Source organism: Aythya fuligula, chromosome 2 (genome assembly GCF_009819795.1).
Source record: "Aythya fuligula isolate bAytFul2 chromosome 2, bAytFul2.pri, whole genome shotgun sequence".
Lineage (NCBI taxonomy): Eukaryota > Metazoa > Chordata > Aves > Anseriformes > Anatidae > Aythya > Aythya fuligula.
In genome coordinates this window covers 67,900,497-67,921,102 of record NC_045560.1, presented here as the reverse complement: position 1 = coordinate 67,921,102, position 20,606 = coordinate 67,900,497, and the positions used below count along the sequence as shown (strand labels likewise).

At 43.0% G+C, this 20,606-nt stretch overlaps 1 protein-coding gene across 1 annotated transcript in view; it reads right to left on the bottom strand.

Annotated features, from left to right (window-relative positions):
• Positions 1 to 11,396: 11,396 nt before the first annotated feature.
• NEDD9 (neural precursor cell expressed, developmentally down-regulated 9) overlaps positions 11,397 to 20,606 on the bottom strand; it is a 36,371-nt gene continuing 27,161 nt past the window's right edge. The window contains exons 3-7 of the mRNA XM_032182687.1: positions 16,885 to 16,986; positions 15,584 to 15,685; positions 13,945 to 15,168; positions 13,509 to 13,598; positions 11,397 to 11,977 (exon numbers count right to left, since the gene is read on the bottom strand). Of these exons, the coding sequence (XP_032038578.1) occupies positions 11,468 to 11,977; positions 13,509 to 13,598; positions 13,945 to 15,168; positions 15,584 to 15,685; positions 16,885 to 16,986 (2,028 nt within the window). The 3' untranslated portion in view covers positions 11,397 to 11,467. The remainder of the gene's footprint in view (positions 11,978 to 13,508; positions 13,599 to 13,944; positions 15,169 to 15,583; positions 15,686 to 16,884; positions 16,987 to 20,606) is intronic.

Here is a 20,606-nt window from a genome sequence, read left to right as displayed (position 1 = left end):
TGCTGTGAAACCTGTGATTGGAGCTTCAGTTGCCTTGCCTTCACTGGAGTAATTTAGCAAATGAGGAGGTGTGTGCACCCTACATCCTCCTCAAAACTGCTGCAGTGGAGGGTAGCCTGTTATATGTGGATATTAATATCTTCTCCTCTGTGCTGGAGAATTTGAATGGCTCAGTAGGACTTGAAAGTCTGGTATCAGAAAATACAAATTTCACTTTCTGGATCTTGTTCTCAGTTCTTCTGTTGAATTTCTGTATTAGCTTCTTAATTTGCCAAAATCACAAGGTTTATTTGACATTTGCAGTATTTAATGACCAGCAATTACGTTTACAAAATGGCATTAGTTTTTACACTTTCTAAAGGATTCACTGAGGGGAGACTTGACTTTTTCCTTATCTCTAGTTCCAAGATGTCCTCGTGTTCCTCCTAAGTGCTGCAGTAATAGTGTGGCTATCAGGAAAGCGTTTACCTCTGGACTGGCTTCTCAGACAGATGAATTGTGCTTGTCTCGTCTGAAACTTGGAGGATTTTGTTGCCAAAGGTAGGTGAAAAGGGAGCTTGGGGCCCAGTTGTTCACCACTAGATGGCGTGGGCCTTCAAGCTTTGCAGGTAAGAGGGCACAGTGCAGGATACGTGTTGAGCACCCACCCATCAGTGCACCCAGTGCAGTCAAGCGCCTTTGCTGTCCCTATTTTTAGCGATCCCGGTGGAAATCCTGGTGGATCTTGGCTGGGAGGGACAGGGGCATTCCTGCATGCCTCGTGCCAAGAAAGCTGTGAGCTGTATGTAGAATCCTGTGCTTGGGGGAATTGCATGTTGTTCTGCAGTAGAGGGTCACTGGATTATTTTTTTTTTTGTCAAAGTGACCTCAAAAATGATCTGCCTCAAAGGAAACCCCAAAAGTACCAAGAGGGATCTGCTTTTCTTACTGCTTGCCATGAAATAGAAGCAGCATTTCTTTACCTCTCAGGGTTATGAACATACTGTAACGTTGTAAAGACCAGCTTAAAGAAATGTGTTAGTTTTCCATGTTTATTTTTTTCTGGACTAGTCATAGGAGCAAACTGTCTGCTGTCCAGATCTCTTCAGAAACAACCTGCTGTTGCATTTCTCACACTTCTTATGGTTTCACTGTAGGGATGTGAGGTGAAATGACAGCCCACCAGAGCTGGTCAAAATCTTCCTGGTTATGGAGCAGCTGTTTTCTGGCCGTAAAACCAAGACTCATGATGAGCTCACTTAATATTAGACTTGCAGGGAAGGTTTTAATACTAGGCTTGGAGGTAGAGAGCCTGTGTCACGTTTTCTTTGTAATAAAGACAGAAATCCTTGAGAAGAGCAATGAGATACAGATGTAGTGGGAGCCTTGCTAGCTTGTGAGTCATCCTGATGATTCAGGCAAAGGGAGAAGCAGGGAGCATTTTGTTGGTGTCCCTTTGAACCCTTGTTTGTTAGCTGGGAGTAATAGCAAGTCCCCTTTATCAAATCTAACACTTAGAGCTGCTGGCATATTATTATTATTATTATTATCTTTCAGGCTGTATACCTTGCCAGGGAAACAGGGCTTATTGCAGCTGTGTCTGTGTTCAGGCTACATGCATTTCTCCTTCAAACTATCGCTTAGAGACTGAGCTCAAAGACACTATGTCCCTGCAGGTTTTCTGTAAGTAAGGAGTGGATGGAAAGACAGGAAGGATTCAGGTCAGCTGTGCACAGGAGTTTGTGTATAAAGGTAGGGTTAATGCAGGGCTTCCCTTGCCCTTCTGCATCAGAGCCATTCATGTGCTGCTTGGGTCTGGAGGGCTGCTGCTCTTTTTAACAGTTCTAAGCACTTGGCAAGACAGCCTCTTAACAAAAGTAAATGCATTGGGAATAAACTGGGTTGTTTGCAGTCACCTAGCAGGTCAGCGTCTTGCAGGATCCATCCACCACATCAGTGGAAGCTCCTTTGATGCTGTATAGGAGAGACATCTCCCTGTGATCACATTCCACGCCTATCTTCAACAATGGCACTAGATTTTCTCCTCTGTCCCATGGCCTTCCTGAGAGGAACTGAGAGTTCATGTTAGATGAGCCGCACTTGTCCTCAGTACTTCAAACGGGACTGGAGGATGCTTCGTAAGTAATTCTGGGAGATTGGGTGAGCTTGTCCCATCCTAGCAAAAGGAAGAAATTGTGCTGAGAGAAGGAGAGGGTGCAGTGGTAGGGTTTGGTGTGTGCTTCCTGCACCGGGAAGAAGCCGCAATAGACTGAGTTTCATTAATAGCCATCATGGTTACTGCTACTAATGACAGCCTTTTACTGTCATTAGTAGCAGTAACCTACTGCTACTGCAGTGTCAGTATCTGGTGCAGTGCGAGTGGCAGCCTTCCCATTCCCATTCTGCATGCTGAGGAGCTGGTGTGTTTCGGAGCCAGGCTTTGCTTTCAGGCTTTGTGCTGCTGCCAGCAGGTGTGAGACTGTCCCACCTGGGCAAGGAAGCTGTGGAAAGCTCATCAGTCTTCCTACTTGTGCAAAAGGTAGGGCTTGGAAAGCCTTTTGGTTTTCTGTTGTGTTTTGGTTTGTTTTGTTTGTGTTTTTTTTTTTTTTTTTTTGTTGTTGTTGTTGTTTTTTTTTTTTTCATTCTCTCTGCCTGCAGTGCAAGGGCAAGAGATGAATCAAGTCTGGAGGACTTCATGCTGTGAGTATGAAATAGGTTTTTAAAGATATATACACTTCTCAGCTGGTGAGGGGGCACAGCTGTGGCTGCTCTGGTAATGAGGCTGGTACCTTTGTCTTCATGGCTGTGGACAAGTAGCCCTGCTGGGGAAAGGAAGGCTGCTGCTGCAGTCTGTGCCTGTTGTACAGTTTTCTCCTGGGAAGGCATGGGTGCTTTCTGGTACAAAACATTGTATTTCACTTTTCTATTTACACTTTTTTTTTTTTTTTTTTTTTTTTTTTTCCAAGAAGAAGAATGGAAGTGAACAATTGTGGGGCACAGAGATCTGTCTCTGGTGCCTTGCCTGGGTGCAGAGATTTACAAGGAATGACTTCTGTAGAAAATGGCAAAGGGTCAGAATTGTTGCTCCAAAGGCTTTGGCTTGCTGTATAAGATACCACAGATAGCCTTGAGCTCCTGTGCTGCTGCCCTGTCATGGAACCCTGACCAGAAAGTTAGATGTAATGGCTCCATATGAAAAATGTGAAACGTGGGATTTCACTCCCTTCGCTAGCACATCTGGAGGAAGATCTGTCTGCTGGAAAACCAGTGAGCTGCAGTGATTTGGGTTGTGGTAAGGGTCTGGTAACAAGTGCTGGCCTGTCTGTGCTTCTGTCTTCCCAGATAGTAGTACCATGGGTTTGTGGTATAGGAGCAGTTTGTGTGTCCTGATGCTCCCATCTTAAGTGTGCTCTGGTTAGCTGTTGATGAGCACAGTGCTGCAGTACCTTACTTGTTATTAATGTGCTACCAGCTGCGCCTGCAATTTGTTGCATGGGCAGTTTCTTTGCCCGTGCAACAAATCTTTGCCCAGATAAAGCATGGAGAATAAGCTGAGACTGTTTCCAAATATCGTGCACTGTAGAAGACTCATTTAATTGAATGTGTGTACTCACTTAGGTACATATTGTATGCCAAATAATTGTCGTGCTCATGCTGATATGGGTCAAAAATGAGATGGAGGCCTATATGCTGGCAGTTGGGAAACAGTAAATGACAATCTTTCATAACATGTTTCTAACTAGTAAAAGAAAGCAAAATCACTGTCAGAAAGTCATTTTGAAACCCACACTTTGAAATTGTATGCTATAATGTAAGTAATTGTATGCTGTAATGTATGTAAAATAGAAGTTCTTTCAGCCGCCTTATTTTTTTGTGATTCAGCCATTGTCATGCTTGCAGGCTGGCAGCTGTGGGCTCCTACCAGAACCCCTGGTGACTGCCTGGGCTCAGCCCTGCTTCAAGCAGGGAGCTGTCAAGAGAAGAGATTTGATGAAGCCTCAGCACCAAAGCTTGAATTTACTGACGCTAGGCTCCCTAGTCCTGGGGAAACCCACAAGCTTCTAAAGTGTTTTAGCTTGTGACCTCAGTTAAACTCCATATGTAGCCGCACCAAGTTATGGGAGACAGATGTGGGACTTGTTATGTTAGGATTCCACAATGTGATTGTTTGTTGATGAGCCACTTACCCAAGCTGCCTGTAGAGGCTTGAGGAGATGTAAACAATGGAGCCTGGAGAGAGTTTATCTCATGCTAAAGTATACTTAGTCATACGGATCAGACTTTACTGAGCCTATTTCTCTCTATTCTATAGTTTAAGGAGAGCCCTGGTGATTGCTCCTGTGCAAATGTCTAGATAAGCAAGTGAAGTCACACCTGGGGTGTCTTACATTAGGAGAAGAGATGAACTGACCCAAACTGGGGCACTTCTGAGTACACCACCCCTAGGGAGAAGAAAAGAGGGAACAAGGAGTAGGCTCTCATTTGTATCACTGCCTTCAAGCAGTGATACAAACTTGGGTGGAGCTGGGTGATTCATACTGCTCACAGCTGCAGGATTTGTCAGTGTGCATAGCATGGAGAAAAGACCTCCAAGATCATCTAGCCCAGCCACCACTGTCACCCACTAAACTGTGTACCTAAGCACCATGTCCAACCTTTCCTTGAGATGGTGACTCTGCCACATCCTGAAGCAACCTATTCCAATGCCCAACCACTCTTTCTGAGAAGAAATGTCTCCTCATTTCCAACCTAAACCTCCCCCTGTGCAATTTGAGGCCATTCCCTCTAGGCCTATCACTAGTTACCTGTGAGAAGAGGCCAACCCCCAGCTCCCCACAGCTTCCTTTCAGGTAGCTGTAGAGAGCAATAAGGTCTCCCCTGAGCCTCCTCCAGACTGAACAACCCCAGTTCCCTCGGCTGCTCCTCACAGGACTTGTGTTTCAGGCCCTTCACCAGCTTTGTAGCCCTTCTCTGGACATGTTTCAGGGCATTTGATTAGCTTTCAACAGGGAAAATAAATAAATATATCTTTACCAGAGTATTTGGGGCTACAAATCAAGAATAAAAACATTTTAGAAAACAGTAGAGAAGCATATCTAGAGAACAGTATTTAAGCTACCATTTTGTACAAAATTTCTCCTATAGGTGAGCCATCCACAAAGCAGGACATTTGTTTCTAAACTACACAGGAACAAAGACCACCACAGTGTTCAAGACTCCACTCAGGAGACTAGGTAATTCATAATTATTTTTAGTTTAAATAAAGTTCCTCCTGCTGCTGCTGCAGGGTGAAAATGCTGGATCCTGTGTCCACCGCCTGCATATGTGCATAGGGCCATGACATGTCCTGTAAAGCACAGCCCTGCTCTAGGAATGTCCTTTCACTCATCGTACTAGTTCCTATAAAAGCAATGCGAATTGCCAGCAGGGCTGTGCTCATTCCTGAAGTAAATCTGTTAGCAGCGTCTCAAGCAGGGACAAAAGCTGCAGGTCGAGCAGTGCAAAATACATGTGATTGTTCTCATTTATCAAAAATAAATTTCTCTTTGAAATGCAGCACACACACACACAAAAAAAAGCCCAGTTAAGTTAATTTCTCCCCTACTGGAATGCAAGTTAATTACAGGTACTGGTTTCTAGCTTAAATTGCCTCCTGAGATAATGGTTTTTGGCTGAGCTGCTTTCACCATCCTTCATAAAATCAAAGCACAGGGTGGAAAAACAAAACAGTGTAAGTCCGTTTTTCTTTTTTGTGTTCACAGCCAGTCACTCTTGTGGCTTTTTATCTTTGAGTTTAGCTGGGAATTAAGCCAAGCTTGAACCAGTGTATGGGGGAAATGCCCCAGAGCCTTCTACCTGCACAAAGAGGTTAAAGATTGATTCATTTCTGCAAGGCTGCTTGAAGTCAGAGCAAGCTGCTGTTTTTTCTTTTCTCTCTGCTCTCCTCTTGCAGACCTTTCTGCTTGTCCTTCACTGCAACCTTCATTTTAAAATGAAGCCTGTTTCTGCCTCTGCATAAACAGCAGATGCTTCTGGGAATTTTTCTCCTTCACTTTCCTGGCTGGAAATGGTTCAGGTAGCCCTGGCTGCAGGGCTGAATGGGGTGAAGTTAGTTAAATGGGAAGCTACAAATGGCTTCTTGCATTTGGGATCCTGCAGCTTGGCCTTAAAGAGCTCCAATCGCTTTTCCTGTAATTAAGGGAAATTACAGGGAAGCAGAAAAATCACTCTGATCTCATAGGACAAACCCCCAGTGCTGCAGCAAGGTTTTAAATCCTTCCTTCGGCCAGCAGCACGTGGCTGTGAGCGTGTGTGGAGCCAGGGAATCATGATGATGGTGGGGTTTTTCTATCAGTGACCTTCTGGGAGGCTGTGGCCTGCAGATGCAGCTGCTGCTCATGACACAAGGCTGGGGCAACATGCTTCAGGTGGGGTGAGCTTTATATATCTCCTGTGGACCTGATGCGCAGTGTTCTCCCCTATTCTGTTCTCGCCGTAGTCAGCCTGATCTATCAAGTTGGTGCTTGTACAGAAAAAGATAGCATGCCCCTTCATGTTCAGCAGAGAAACAGAAGCCTTTGACAGGGAGATGGGAGGTGTGCTGTATTTGTTGCAGTTGCAGTGTGTAGGCTTTCATGGTATGGGGCTCTTCCCCCAGCAGTGACTCAGGGAAGCCATGGAGATGGCAATGAAACAACACAGACTTACACAAGGAATGTGGATTTGATGAATTTTGCTTGTGGGAGTGCAGGGGCAGAAGTTAAAACCAGAGGGAGAGGCAGAAGAAAGCAGGCTGCAAATCCGTTCAGGGCTGTGTTTAGCCTGACAGTGCCTGTTGGAAGGAGAAATGAGGCACTCATTTCTTGATGAAAACTTGTGTGTGGAGATGACTATTGCAAAGTAAAGCCCAGGAGAGGCAGGAAAGTCTTGTTCTGTTCAGCACTGTTCTGCCTTCTGAAACGTTTCAGCTTTTCCTCCTGATAAACCCACGGCAAATGTAGATGTGAGTTTATCAGGAGGAAAAAGCAGTTTTTGTCTCTTTGTTTCTTGCCACAGCATTGGCAACTCCCGATGCTCTGCTGCCATGCGAGGCTGAAGTGAAGCCTGTGTGCATGCCTGGACCATGCCCTAACATTTTTACCTAAAACAGTCTTTGCTGTTCCTCTGCTTTGGGGCACCAGCGCTAAGCTGCTGAGCTGGGAGGTAGTGGGATGACAAGCACACCGCTCTGAACTCGGAAGAGCTTCTCAGATGAGGAGCGGTGGGGAGATACCTGCTCCAAGGTTTGGCTGCTGTTTCATTCCCTCTGAAACTTGCAAGCACTGAAGACTAAGAGAATGATGTACTGATTTCCAAAGTAAGTCCAGCAGTGTGTCCAGCATGCTCAGACATCGCTAAAGATGTGAGCTGCATTCAAAATTTGCCTCTAATTTAATCAAAGGAAGGCTGTCTCAGAGCGGTTCGTTGGGTGAAGCTGAGGTGGTACCAGCTACAGAGGGAGCCCATGCAGTCCCCCCTCAACCCAGGAGGTTCCTGTTGTTCCTGCTCGCTTTCAGGTCAGCAGCCCTGCTGTAAGGCTGGGCTAGGTGTTCTGCTGCCTGTCACTTCATCCAGGCACTGTTCAACACCCAGTTGAGTCAGAAGCACTTGTAGGAATTCTTGAAGAGCTAGGTGTGACTGTAGGCTAGCTGTGGTGCTGAAGAGCCACACAGCTGTTTCTGGGACTCAGACAGGGAAAGCTGCTGTCCTTATTGGAATTCAGATGCAAATAGAAAAATGCTTCAAAACAAAATCTATATTATCTGGATAGTCTATCTCTGAGGTCTTCTAGATCTTATTTTGGACAGAAAAATTGCTCAGTTGATTTAAGAGCGGTGCATATATCTTTTGAAACTGTCAGCGTATGCTGTGAGGAAGAGCGGATGTGTTTCAGAGTTAGGAGGAGCACTGAGACTAACTACTATACTTTGCCCTGGAAACCTTCCTGCATGAACGTGGACTAATGTGAGAGGAGAAGGAGGCATGGGAAAGTTAAGAACTGACTTTGGAGTAAGCATGACAGGTTTCTAAAGGCTTTAGCTTGAGACTGAGGCATGTTAAGATGGAGTAGACAGTCTGGAGGAAGGGTTTGTCAGGGAGAAACTGGCAGAAGAATGGGCTTTGGATACTTTGTAGAAGGATGGTGTTACCAGCCTAGGAATGCCCTGAGGAGTGCCAGCAGGAGATGTGGGAGGGACAGATCTGAAATGTATCCCAGATATACCTATTGGAGAGTGCTAGAAGCTCTAGGGTATAGAAGTTACAGGGGATGTGAAGATACTGGGGTGTAATCTGGTGGCAGAGTGGGAGCTTGACTGACTTTACCTGCATTGCTTTAGCTGGAAAGGCAGACAGCAGATCTCCTGAAGTCCCAGCAATACCCAGGGAGCGCAACTGCAGCAGCTGTGCAGCCCTGGCTTGCAAGAAACTTCAGAGGTGCAGCAGAGCTGTTGCGTTGTATGGGGTGTAGTAAAGTATAGTTCCTGTGGGCTCTGCGGAAACAGATTATACAATGAGACTGACAATTTCTCTGAAACTTGCCAAGTTCTAGAGTGGCTTTTCTCTACTCTTTTTCCCTTTGTCATCTTTCTGGGAGAGAAAGGAAGTGTTTGTCTAATTAATATGAATTAATATTTACTTCCTTGTCTGGAGTAAGGAGCCAAGCGTGTTCTGTGTTTGCCATTAGGGTGAGGCAGACATTTTTCCCATTTTTCCCTGCTGGACATCAGACTCATTTCACATGGGCCATCCACTCAGTTGCCAAACAGCAGTGGTTTGTTGACAACTGACTGGGGATGCTGCAGCTCAGGGAGGAGAGAGAAGTGGCTCTGCTTTCTATTCTCAACTGTTTTGGTTATCCAGTCTCTCCTTTATTGTTGGGCTTTTCTAAATTTAGCAGAACAAAATGGAGTACTCCCAGGGAGCACTTCAGGAATCCTTGGCTGTCCCCTTGCAAAGACAGAAGGAGCCAGGCAAGGCACTTTGTTCTCAAGGCTTTCATTTGTATTTTCTCTGAAGGAACTTTCTTTGTTGGCAGCTAAACTGCTGTAAGTGTGGAGCCAGTCCCAGCCAGCGACAGGCTTTTTCTCTCTTTCTTGCACATCCAGGGTGTTTGACAGCAGGGAGGGCAACACCTCAGCAGCAGTGAAATGGGAAAATAACTTTCAGAAAACACTGATCTGTCAAGCCATATGGTTGTTTCAGGTGGCATCGAAGCCCAGATACACTTAACTTGGCACACATTAGAAGAGGGAGGCTCTCACTGTTGGTTGAAGGGAGGGGATGGCTGCACTGAGCAAAGCTGCTCTTCTGGTTCTCATGTGGATCTTTTACAGTCCTCTAAGCATCTTACAAACAAGAAGAAATAAGGCCAAATATCATCTTTTATTAAAAAAAAAAAAAATAATAAATCCCTAGTCATTTAACGATTTAAAAATGACTCCCTACGAAATCTGTATACAGGCTCATGATTAAGGTTCTTTTGAAAGCGCAAACTATCAGCATAACAGCTAAGCTTCAGAATGCTTTTTCACTTCCTAAGAATATACAGTGGAAAAAATGAACAAGGAAAACCAAACGAATCCCAAACGGCGTAAGTACAAAACAGGTTCACGCTTCGGCTATTGGTTACAATAGGATAAGTACCCTTATTCTCAAGCTAATTTGAGCTTTGAATGTTAAGCCTGAGCCAAGCACCGTGGCTGATCCTGATGCTTCTGAGGTTGGGCTGGGACTTCCTGGGGACCTTCTGGAGCCTTAAAGTGATGTTATGGATGTTAAGAGCAGTCTTTACTCTGAGATGATATAAGACAGCAACATTTCATACACTGCTGAAACTGTTTTGTTTCAAGACAGTGAATCCCATTGCAATAAGGCAGATATTTAGATACAAGCAGGGGAACAGAAAAAGTTAAGCAGAAATATCTGTTTTCTGGGTGCTACTGATCTTGTCATGGTGTATTTACCAGCAATTTGCACTCTCCTGCAGTCAGAATACATCAATGTGGCACTACCCTGATTTATCTGAGGACAGTAGTGTTTCTGCTTTTAAAATGCCAGAATCACCTGGAATTTATGAGCTCAGCTGCTCCTATTACCCACTTTGAGGAGTAGCTTCTAATCTGAGGACCATGCACGACTGGTGTTCTGTGACTTAATTTTAGGGGGTACGCAAAAGGCAGCTAATAAAAACAAGTTTATACATGTTTTGGAGCAGCTGGCATACATTAAGTTTCTAAAGGTCCCTGCAACCCTTTACTTTTAAGGGTCCAAGTTGAAAATTACTGTGTAAGATTGTGTCTACTGCTGATGTAATTGCCCTATTAAAACAGTAGGTAATTTCTGGTAATGTTGTAGTGCAGAAGGACCAGTAGCTATGGAACAGAATTTAGGGAAAAAAAAGGCCAGTACTTGAATGGAAGTCAAAATTGAAGTAGATGAAATTTATTTCCACGAATTTTTCCTAGAAAAAAAATAAGTGCCATTTCTTCATCAAATTGTGTATAATGTATACATATGTTTAATTATCCAATATTTCAAATTCTGTTGTTTTTCCTGTATGAATTACAATCCTTACCTTAATCCTTCTGGAGGGACTAATATTTTGAGACATTGGTCATCTGCAGCCTCAAAGATGAGCCCAACGGATTTTCTCAGGATAACTCTGAGTCCATAAACAAGGTTTTTCAGTATGACTTTAATTGCTGATGCAAGGATATACAAAGTAAACATAAATCTATGTTGCTGAGACTCCAGGTTTTAAAATCTGATATTGTATGGTTATTAGAAACAGCAAAATTTGAATGCCATAAAATATTAAATATGTACAGTTCTTTCCTTCTTAGAAGGTTGTTTCTTATATGGCCTAAAAATGCTTTTCTCCCCAAAAAACATACTTTGTTGCTTGTTGCAGTTGTGCATATATCCTACTCAGAATGATTGAATCATATATATAACAAAACAGTGAGAGGGTAGTTAAAGTTCTTGGAAATTACTAGGTTAATTCCATTAAGGGAATGGGGTTCTATGAGAACCATTACACTTGCTTCATGGATCGCTACAAGTAGATTTCACAACCAGTCTATGTGCCAAAATTAAGATGGAATGAATCAAAAAGAGTGTAGCATCCAGTTAAATATACTGAAGAAATAGCAGTATATACAAATGATACGCACTGCTTACCCGACGCATACTTTAAGGTGCTTAATGATGTCTTAGGGAATGTAGCAACATATACAGAGTGTATACATGTCTAAATGTATATTAGAAACACAATATAGAGCCAGATATATTCCCAGCTCAGTGATTTCTTTAGATTTTTTAACTTGTAAGACCATATTTAAAACATTTCATATAAAATATCTTCAAAAAATAAATGATAACATTTACATAAAAATAGTTCCAGTTTGCTTTTCTGTTTCACTGTTCATGGGTCATGTTGTGCTTTGTTTCATAAGGATGCCATCTGGACTAGTGAGAGTTTAAACAACTGTGCCTGATGAGACAGCTCTGTTACTCGGTCCACCATCTCCTGTAGCGCAGCGGTGTTAGGGTAATGCAAGGCAGCCATCTTCGTAGCCATCACAATGCTCTTCAGCAGTTCACACAACTGGTCGCTGGAGTTCCTCACTCTGTTGCGTATGTCCTGAGCTGTCACTTGCCGTGTGAGCGTGTCTCCAATAAACACAAGTTTGTGAGCACTCAAAATGACGAGTTTGCTGTGGGCAACAAAGATTCGGGGGGGCTGAGAACTGTTGACGCAACTGAAAAAGGCATCGATGGTGTTTAGGAGGTAATTGAAATGAGTCTCATATTGGTCAGAGTAGAATAAAAGCGGCTTTCTGTCATGAGAGGCAGCAGTGCTGTTTGCAATCTGGAGAGCTTGAGGTGGCTTCCATTTCGAAATGTCGTTCTCTACAGGCTTTGTGATCTCTTGCTCCAGCTGTTGAAACTGATTGATCTGAAAGACAAATAAAAAGTTTCTCTTCAAATAATGTTCCTATAAAGAGGTTAAGAATTACAATTATACCTTATGCCTCAGAACAGTAAAACAGGTATCCTAGATTAGTGTCACACTGTATAAAAACTAGTGTACGTGTTCTTAACAATATCTTACGTTGGAGAGTGAGGGTGGAGAGTGAGGGAGAGCTTTTTGTTAACATAAAGCCAAACAGAGTTCAGAAGAAAAAAAAAATGTTAAAAACATTCCATTTGCATTCAGAAGCCTACTGAATTTGCAGGCTGTTTCTCATTTAGAATATGCTGAAATCGTAACTGAGGGATGGATCCAACTGGCAATGACAGTTATGCAATCTTTAAAAACCTGCCATTTCTGTGGGGTTTTGAGATGACAAACCTTCAATTCTTGGCTCCTAATTGCTTTTAAAGAAAACAGAAAGAAATGGGAAAATAAAGACAGGCACTTCAGTTTAAGTGCTGATGAAGCAAAAGTTTAATATGCTCAGCATGAAATGCAGAACATGAGGTGTCTTACTGTTGTCCTCCCCACCAAAAGTGGGGGAAACAGGAATGTTCTGAGCTCTTTTGTTTCTTTAATGTAAAATTTGCTGCCATATCACGTGGCAGCAATCTACTGAAGGATTAATGGCACAATGACAGTCATCAGTTTTACATTGCCTATTTGTTTTTCTTTAGCTTTAAAGTGATGTTAAGCAGTATTAATGGTATTGTTGTTCACTGAATGTATGTGCAGGCAGCATGTGTATTCAGTGTGGTTCAGTGACTAAGACACTGGATTATGGGTCGTGAAAATTGAGTTCTCAGGTTGGCTTTGTGACTGACCCACTATATGATGCTACAGAAGTCTGCTTCTCTTTTGGAGGAGAACTTTTGGAGATAGGGACTGCTTTCTATTACATGTACACAGTGAGCCTGCCACAGTGGTATGCTGTAATAAAAAGATAACTGATCTCTTAAACTGAGATGGGTGGAAATTGTTTTCAAGGGAAAAGCTTATTTGTGTCACAAGAGATGTCATTCCAAACACCAAGAGCTGTGGCTTTACTTCCACACAGTTACTGAGTGGCAGCAAGGAAACAAAGTGGGCAGAGATGCTGACTTTCAGAACAGCTAATCTGCAGTAAATACTTGAGCTTTCTTTGGCATAAGCAACGGCTGACATGCCAAGGGCAAGGAAAGTGCTGCAATCCTGATGCTCACCATTTCTCATTTGGATCATGACAGTATGTGTCTTTGTCCTTTGCATTCCTAAATCTGTTCATGGTGGAGCTTGACTGGCACAAATCTGGCTTGGAAAGAAGCTAACCTGGGTCCACTGTCTAGCCAAGATACAGTCCCAGCCATCTGGGACTTCCTAGCTGTGTGTTCTGGCACTCAGGCATGTCTCACTGCCAAGGTACTAGCAGTTGCACAGTGCTAAGGCAAGGGCCTCTCCTGTTGTATTTGACCAGTACTCCATATATGCAAGAACACTACATTTCAGTGTGATTATTGCACCTCAGCAAACATACCTGATGATGTTCTAGCTCCATTTTGCTCTGCTTGATGATATTTTCTTTTTCCAGCAGCTCCTTCTGTTGCCTCTCAAACTCTTCTTTCCCCTGTTTCGCATAATGTAAGAAGACACTGCGTTAAATCAAAACTGCTCCTGAGCTAAACGACAACTTACAGGCCAAACAGCAGGCTTCTTTGTATTGACTTTATCAGTGACAGTAGATCCCTGAGAGCAGGGAGAAGAAAAGGATAGCATAGCTGAAGTAAAAGGCTATTGCTGTTGCCTGTGTGACAGTCTTATTTGAGAGCAAGTAATCACCCTGGTGAAATTACTCCTGAACATGTCTTAGTGTGACAATCTACTTACTATTTTTCTGCATACAGCTTTTGCAAAAAGAAGCACCAACAACCTTTACCTAGTCTTGCACAGAACAAGGTGTTGGGTTTACCTACCTGAAGATGAACGTAATCGTAGTCATCCATCCAGCTCTTTTCTAAGCTCTCGCTGGTGGTATTGTGAGGGTGATGACCTTTACTCAGGAGCGGAGGGAGGGAACCACAGCAATTCTGTGTTTTTTTTCCATGATGTAGCATATGAGGATTGTTATATACGTAGTCAGGAGCGTTCATATTCTCTGGTATGTTCCTGAAATGGGAGCTGCTCAACACCTGTTTGAAGAGCACCTCAGCATTGACGCTGATGGTGGTGGTCAGCTGCTTGGCATCGTCTGGGACTGTCTTTGCCACCATAACAAACCGGTCTAGGTCGTCACACTTGTTCTGCAGTCTGTTGACAGCTAGAACATTCAAAGACCAGTTGTAGCTGTTCAAGTCGTGGCTGGTTTGGGTAAGGATCTGGTGAGAGTCCTCCAGCCTTTGCACCTCCCTCTTCATTTTGTTGTAGAGGCTGAACTCAGACAGACAGGAAGCATTGGCTGCCGACCCTTTTGCAAACTGAAGGTATTCCAGCAGTGACTGCTCTACCTTATCCACAGCAGCATGAATTTCATTGATGTGTTTCTCCATATGTCCGTAAGACCGCCAGTCTGCTGTAGTGAAGGCCATGAGGTTATTGACAGCTGTCTCCACCATCTGCTGAAGGTGATAAAGTCTCTCTATAGCAGTGTCTGGATCAAGGATTAGTCTTTTGTCCTGTGCAGTTGATGCTGACAAAGAAGAGTCTTTTGACACTGTTGAAGATGTGGACATGTTACTCCTTGTGCTTCCTGTGCTGGAGAAAGACAACCTATTTATCCCATCAGTCACATCCAGTAAGCCTTTAGTGTCTTGGAAAATTGGTGGTGGCACATCATATACACCTTCTCTTCCTTCTGAGACCAGACTTTCAATGAGTCCTGTCTGTTGTCCTGGGAATGCAATTCCCCTTGGGGTATCATAAACATCTTTCTGAGGTGCAATTTGCTGTCCAAGAAAATGGTTTTGATGGTTCACAGGGATGTCATAAACATTCTGTTTGTGTGTTACTCCATCAGTGAGTAAAAGGCCCTCAGAAGAAAATTTCTTGTTAAGTTCTTTCCCAGCTGCTTTGGTGATAGGAGGAGGAATATCATACACTCCTTCTGGTCTTGCACTGTGCCCCATTGGAGATGAAAAATCCTGCAAATTTTCCCTCAGGCCTGTATCATCTCGGCATGCAGATGGAGGTATAGCATAGATCTGAAACAGAAAGCAAACCATGAAACCTTTGGCTAGAATAGCAAAATAATTTACATCTTCCATATGGCAAATTGAATGTTTGGTTGGAAGATCTGCTATTGAATTCCGTGGAGTCAGACATTCTGAGTTTGATGGAGCATCAGTTTTAATATCTCACTTTTTAATCTTTGTCTTGATGCAAATTCTCATGGGCAGCAAAATCCAAGAAGGCCGCATGCTGCCACAAGGAAAATCTAGGTCTAATGACCAGTTCACACTCCATAACGTTAACAGTTTTGATACAGTGCTTCACTTCATCAGTTTTAACAAAAACCTTAAAAGCTTAAGGAAACCTTTAAAGTACTGAATCTCATTTTCCTTCAGAATCATATGTGAACTCATTTAAACATGATCTTGTGGAAACTCTAGCACTTACCCCTTTGGCAGGTGGTATATCATAGACTCCTAAAGCTTTCGCTTCTCCCATGGGACCTGAATGTGCAGTCCCCTTAGCCAATGTGGGGGGAATATCATATACCTAAAGAAAGAATAAATTGGTTATAGAAGTAAGTTACTTCACAAAAACTCAGGTCTTGGGTAAGTTTTCTTGGTTTCCATGTTTCCTCTCAGACTGAAGATGACCAGAGCTGTGCACCTCTGTTTCATGTGGGACAGCTACTTGGATTTGGCTGGTATTTTGGACAGTTAGGAGGAATTATGCTCTGCTAGGACCCCTTTGGGGAAATGTGTGGATGACAGACTGGAGTGATGAAGTCACGGCTAACTTCCATCCCAAAGGTTAAATCAAGGCCAGTCTATTACAGATGTCTGTTGGGGTGAACAGGGGAGCACTACATTCATGTGTCTAGAACTGATGACACCCTCACCAACAGAGATTAGAGGGATGGAGAAATAAGCTTGTGCAAGAACATGCTACTAAACCCTCTGAGATTAAGGCTGCTCCTCAGTATCATGTATCTGCTTTATCAGGTGTAGTGTGGGCTGTCTTACTAGCAGGGAGTAAAGCTGTCTGCTGTTTCAAGCAATCCATTTGGTGTCACGTCCTATGGTACAGTGGGTTCTGCATGTGCTCTAAAGCTAGTGTTTGAATGTCTCTTACCCCAGATTTCCCAACAGTTCCATCCACTCAGTGTTAGTCTGTTACGTACTATTGACTGTCAACGTTGTTCCCTAGAGGAGCTACACTACTAAAGAGCCACAGAGAGATGTAGGGCTGTTGAGTTAGAAGTCCTCTAAGCATCCATTCTAGATGCCTGTGGTCTTGGAGATCATGTGCCAAAGGTGTTCCCCAGCAAAGATATATTTCAAGTTCAGTGGCATGGTGCGGTAGACATACGGTGAAAACAATTCCCTGTGTGGTAGCTGTTTGTCTGGGAGATAATTTTACCCTTACTGAATGAATTACTGTCAACTTTCCAAAAACAACGTAAAGGAAAAAAAATGTTCCCAGGCAGCAAGTTTATTCTGTTTAGATATTCTATTTGATCAAAATACAAAAAACAAATGGGAATTTTGTGTTTGGTGTGCTGCCAAGAGCTTAGTAAACTTCAAATACAACTCTGAAATACTTCTGCACTCTGTGAAAAAGTAATTGCATTTAATTAAAACATGTTTTCTCTCTGAAATGAGAGAACTCATTTTGCTCTTAAACTTCTGGTAGAAATTAATAATCTTTTGTGCCCTTTCAGTGCTGTTGGCAGTTTTATTGGTACTTACCCCTTGGAGAGGGCGAACAGGGGGGATGTCGTAGGTATCCTTCTGGTATTTGGAAGGGAATTCATAAACATAACCTTGGCCTGACCTGACTGGAGTTATTACCTGTGGGTTAGAAGAATAGGAAACTTAAGTCTTTGAAGATTTTGGCATGTACTCTCTGTAAATGCATAGGTTTTTCAATATAAGCATTCTAGTATTATTAACATTCACATTTTAGGTGACAATGTCAGTAACACAAGTCTACATATATTTCTGACGGTTGAACTCAGCAAAGTGACCATCAGTAGCTATAAATGTACCATCTATTTCTTCCAGACCACTTCTGACATGGCTGCTTGTTTATCTCCTATTTGTCAAGCAAAGTTTCTCTTTCAGAGAAATAAGAGGACTTTGTCCCTTCCTCTTGTTGACAGCCAGTTAGCATAGACCACACGATGTGATGGTCATACCACCATCTCACTGAGATCAAGGCTATACACACCTTGCTAATCCTACTGACGTGTTGAGTGTTCCCACTTACTGACAGAGGCTCCAAATATAATGGGAGTCTTCCTCCTTTGTTCATGGAAGTATTTTCTACCTACTCCAGCAGAATGTCCCATGTTACTGTGCCCCACAGGACAACATCCTGAATAACTGAGTGTGAGCTGTGGCTTTGAAAATTCTTTACCTAGAAAAGCTATGCTTAAACCTACCAAAGTGGGTTATTTAATTATGCTGTCTCCATTTGGTTTGTCTATATTAGTGGCTAAGAGATAGGAAATGTTAAGCCATTCTTTAAGTACGCAACGTGAGAGCAATCTCTGAAAAAAGCTTAGAATTTACATTTTTGGCATTTTTACACCATTAACTGCCACAATGACTTCAAATAAATTTTGGTGAAAAATAAATGCCTTACATCTTGGAAGGCATATGAATGCCAGAATTTCAGTATAGTGTGGTATAAAAGAAATGTTACCTAACCCCCAGAAGAGCTAACTTTATAGTAGAAATACAGCTTAACCTCTGCCGCTGCTGCTTAGCTCCAACAACAATAAATAGAATACTGTAACCTGAAGGCATAAAATAACAAATTACATAGGCCCATATGAGATGTGGTTTTGTGCTCAGCAGGGGAGAATTGTTTACCAGAGCTACTTAACTATCTTTAGAAATGTATGCAAGATGTGAAAGAGAATTTCCAACCACGTGCTCAGTAAAGATCCCACAGCAGTTTTGGCTATAAGAAATCCTCACGTCTTGGCCAAATTTCACTGTGAGTGTTGCTTGGCTGAGGTCTGCAGGGAAACTCCCTGATGTTAACCTGCTACCTCCTCTTTGCTGCATTAACAATGCAGGCTTTTCTTCTTTTTATTTGTTGCATAAATATTGCTGTGTAGTTTTTTTTCAGGGCAACATACTGTGAAAAAAACACTGGATTCCATCCCCCTTCCCCCCCCCCCCCCCCCCCGCAGTGACTGTCCTATCACCTATCACTTTCAAATACAGGTGTGTGATTCTGCTGTGCGTAGCCCAAGGCAATGTGCCCTGTAGTATGTACACTGTGCTGACTGTGTGTGCCTAAGGTAAGGGAGGAATGTCATGGTTTTTTTTTGTTTGTTTGTTTGTTTTTGCAGCTGCTTTTCCCTGAATTAGCATCAGAGGACAGGGAAGACGGAACTGGAAGCAATACAATCTCTGCAGTGCTGTATCGGTTCACTGTCCATCAGAGAGCTCTTGCTGAAGTGGATGTAGGATTAATAGGATTTAAATACTCATGAGTTTTTAAAAAGGAATCTAAAAATGTAAATTTATTACAGACCGTTTCTTTTCCCCCAGAGTCACCTACTACACTGTAAAAGAGGTTACAGGCAAAACTCTAAAGACAATTCTCCCTTCAGTTACTGGAAGTTTCCCATAATGGCTCACTCCAGACATCACTCCTCCTAGGCCATTCTCATATACTACTGGGATTATGTTGTTTGCCTGAGAAACTTTTAACTTATGTCAACATCGCTTCCCTGTGCTTTTTCTGACCATGAGGGCTAGAGATCTGACTAGCATACTTTTTTAACTTTTTTTTTTTCCCCTTAAGTTGGGTGCTGCCAGTCAAATGCCTTCCACCCAAGTCAGGAACAGAAGGATTTGATTTGAAGCAGTGTTTACTCAGACGATCCTTCCAGCAGTTCAAAAATCAGTCACAGCCTTGCTTCAATAATGAGTCACCGGGATTTTAAAAATCATCCTTCAGGAGAACAGAAAATGCAAAGTAAAAATCCAAAGGGCTTCTTGTGTTGCCCATCTCTATGAATACTTTTGCCAGCGTTAACACTGTGGCATCAGGCTGCTTGTTATGCCAGGGCAGTGCTTGACCATGACAGAAAAAAACAGACTGTTGTTGAGATGCAGGCAGAGGCCCCACTCCAGCTCTGGGAGCAGGGAGAAGTGGTGCACCACTGCAGGTCAGCTCTGCTTTACCGGCTGAGTGGTGCCTCGCAGGACAAGGCTGCGAGGCTCCAAATAGATGGGCATCATTCCTCAGGCTGAAATCTTTATAAATCTTTGCTCAGTTGTGATCTATTCCAGAAGCTGAACTCCATCCTAAATCTAGATTAGGAGTAAAATTTGACCAGATCTCCTCCAGGCCTCAGATGTAAGATGCTTCTTCCAGTCCTACCCAAGGAGACAGCACACAGCGCCTCAGTAGGACCTTTCTGGCACCTCAAGTTCTTCAGCATTCGCACAGCAGTAGTATCATTCAGCTGTGGTTATTCTTGTTGCTCATTCTTAGAGACTCTTCCCATTTTTCAGAAAAGGCTGGCATACCAGATGCCATATGAAAGGCTTAAACAAGTACAAGGCCGCTGTTTTATTTATGGCTGCAATTTGATCCTAAATAACTACACTAAAGTTAGGCTTGCCAGATGAAGGAAGCCAACTGCACTCATCTTTCTGACACTTTTGCATTCGCATAGACTCGACTAAGCTGAAGTGGTCAAGCAACATCACTCCTTTATCTGGGAGCTTCTGGCTGTCATCAAAGGCAGCGTGAGGTTAAAACACCCCCTGATTTGGGGGATTCATGAGTACAACCTGTCTACATGACTGACTGTGGACATGAGACCTGACCTGTCTGAAGGCTGTGCTTAGCAGTGCACTGTGTTTAATGTGGCATTTATTTTCCATGTAAAAATGCCTGAGGCTTTTATGCCTGCTCCTTTTCAGGCTTCTGAAATAGCTATAAGAAAAAACAGAAAATACAGTTCTAAAACAAGCCCAACAAAACAGCAACACCCAGCAACAACCAAGGTTTGTTGATAATTTAAAAGTCAACTTTGTTCTCCCAGTGACTCAGGTGTATTTTCCTGTATGAAGGATTATTATCCAGTAACAACATGTTCTGAGTGATTTCATAAAATTCCCCACAAACACTGATAATGCTCTGCACTGAGTACAAGAACATTTCCTGTTGTACCTCTGCTCCTCTTCCCTTCCATCACTTTTTGCTACGTTAAACATGCCTTCTGCTGGGCTTGTTCCTAGTCAATTCAGAACAGAAGCTGCTCATCACCAAAACATACCTTGAGCGAATGTTGTGTAACAGCAATTTAAAAGAATATTCATGCTGCTCAATGAAATGAAAATGTGGAACACTGCTTTTTCTGAATGAGGAAGAGGGAGGTAGCTGGATAGATGAAGAAAGCCACCAAACCCAGTACTTTCAGAAGAAAATTCTGATTTGG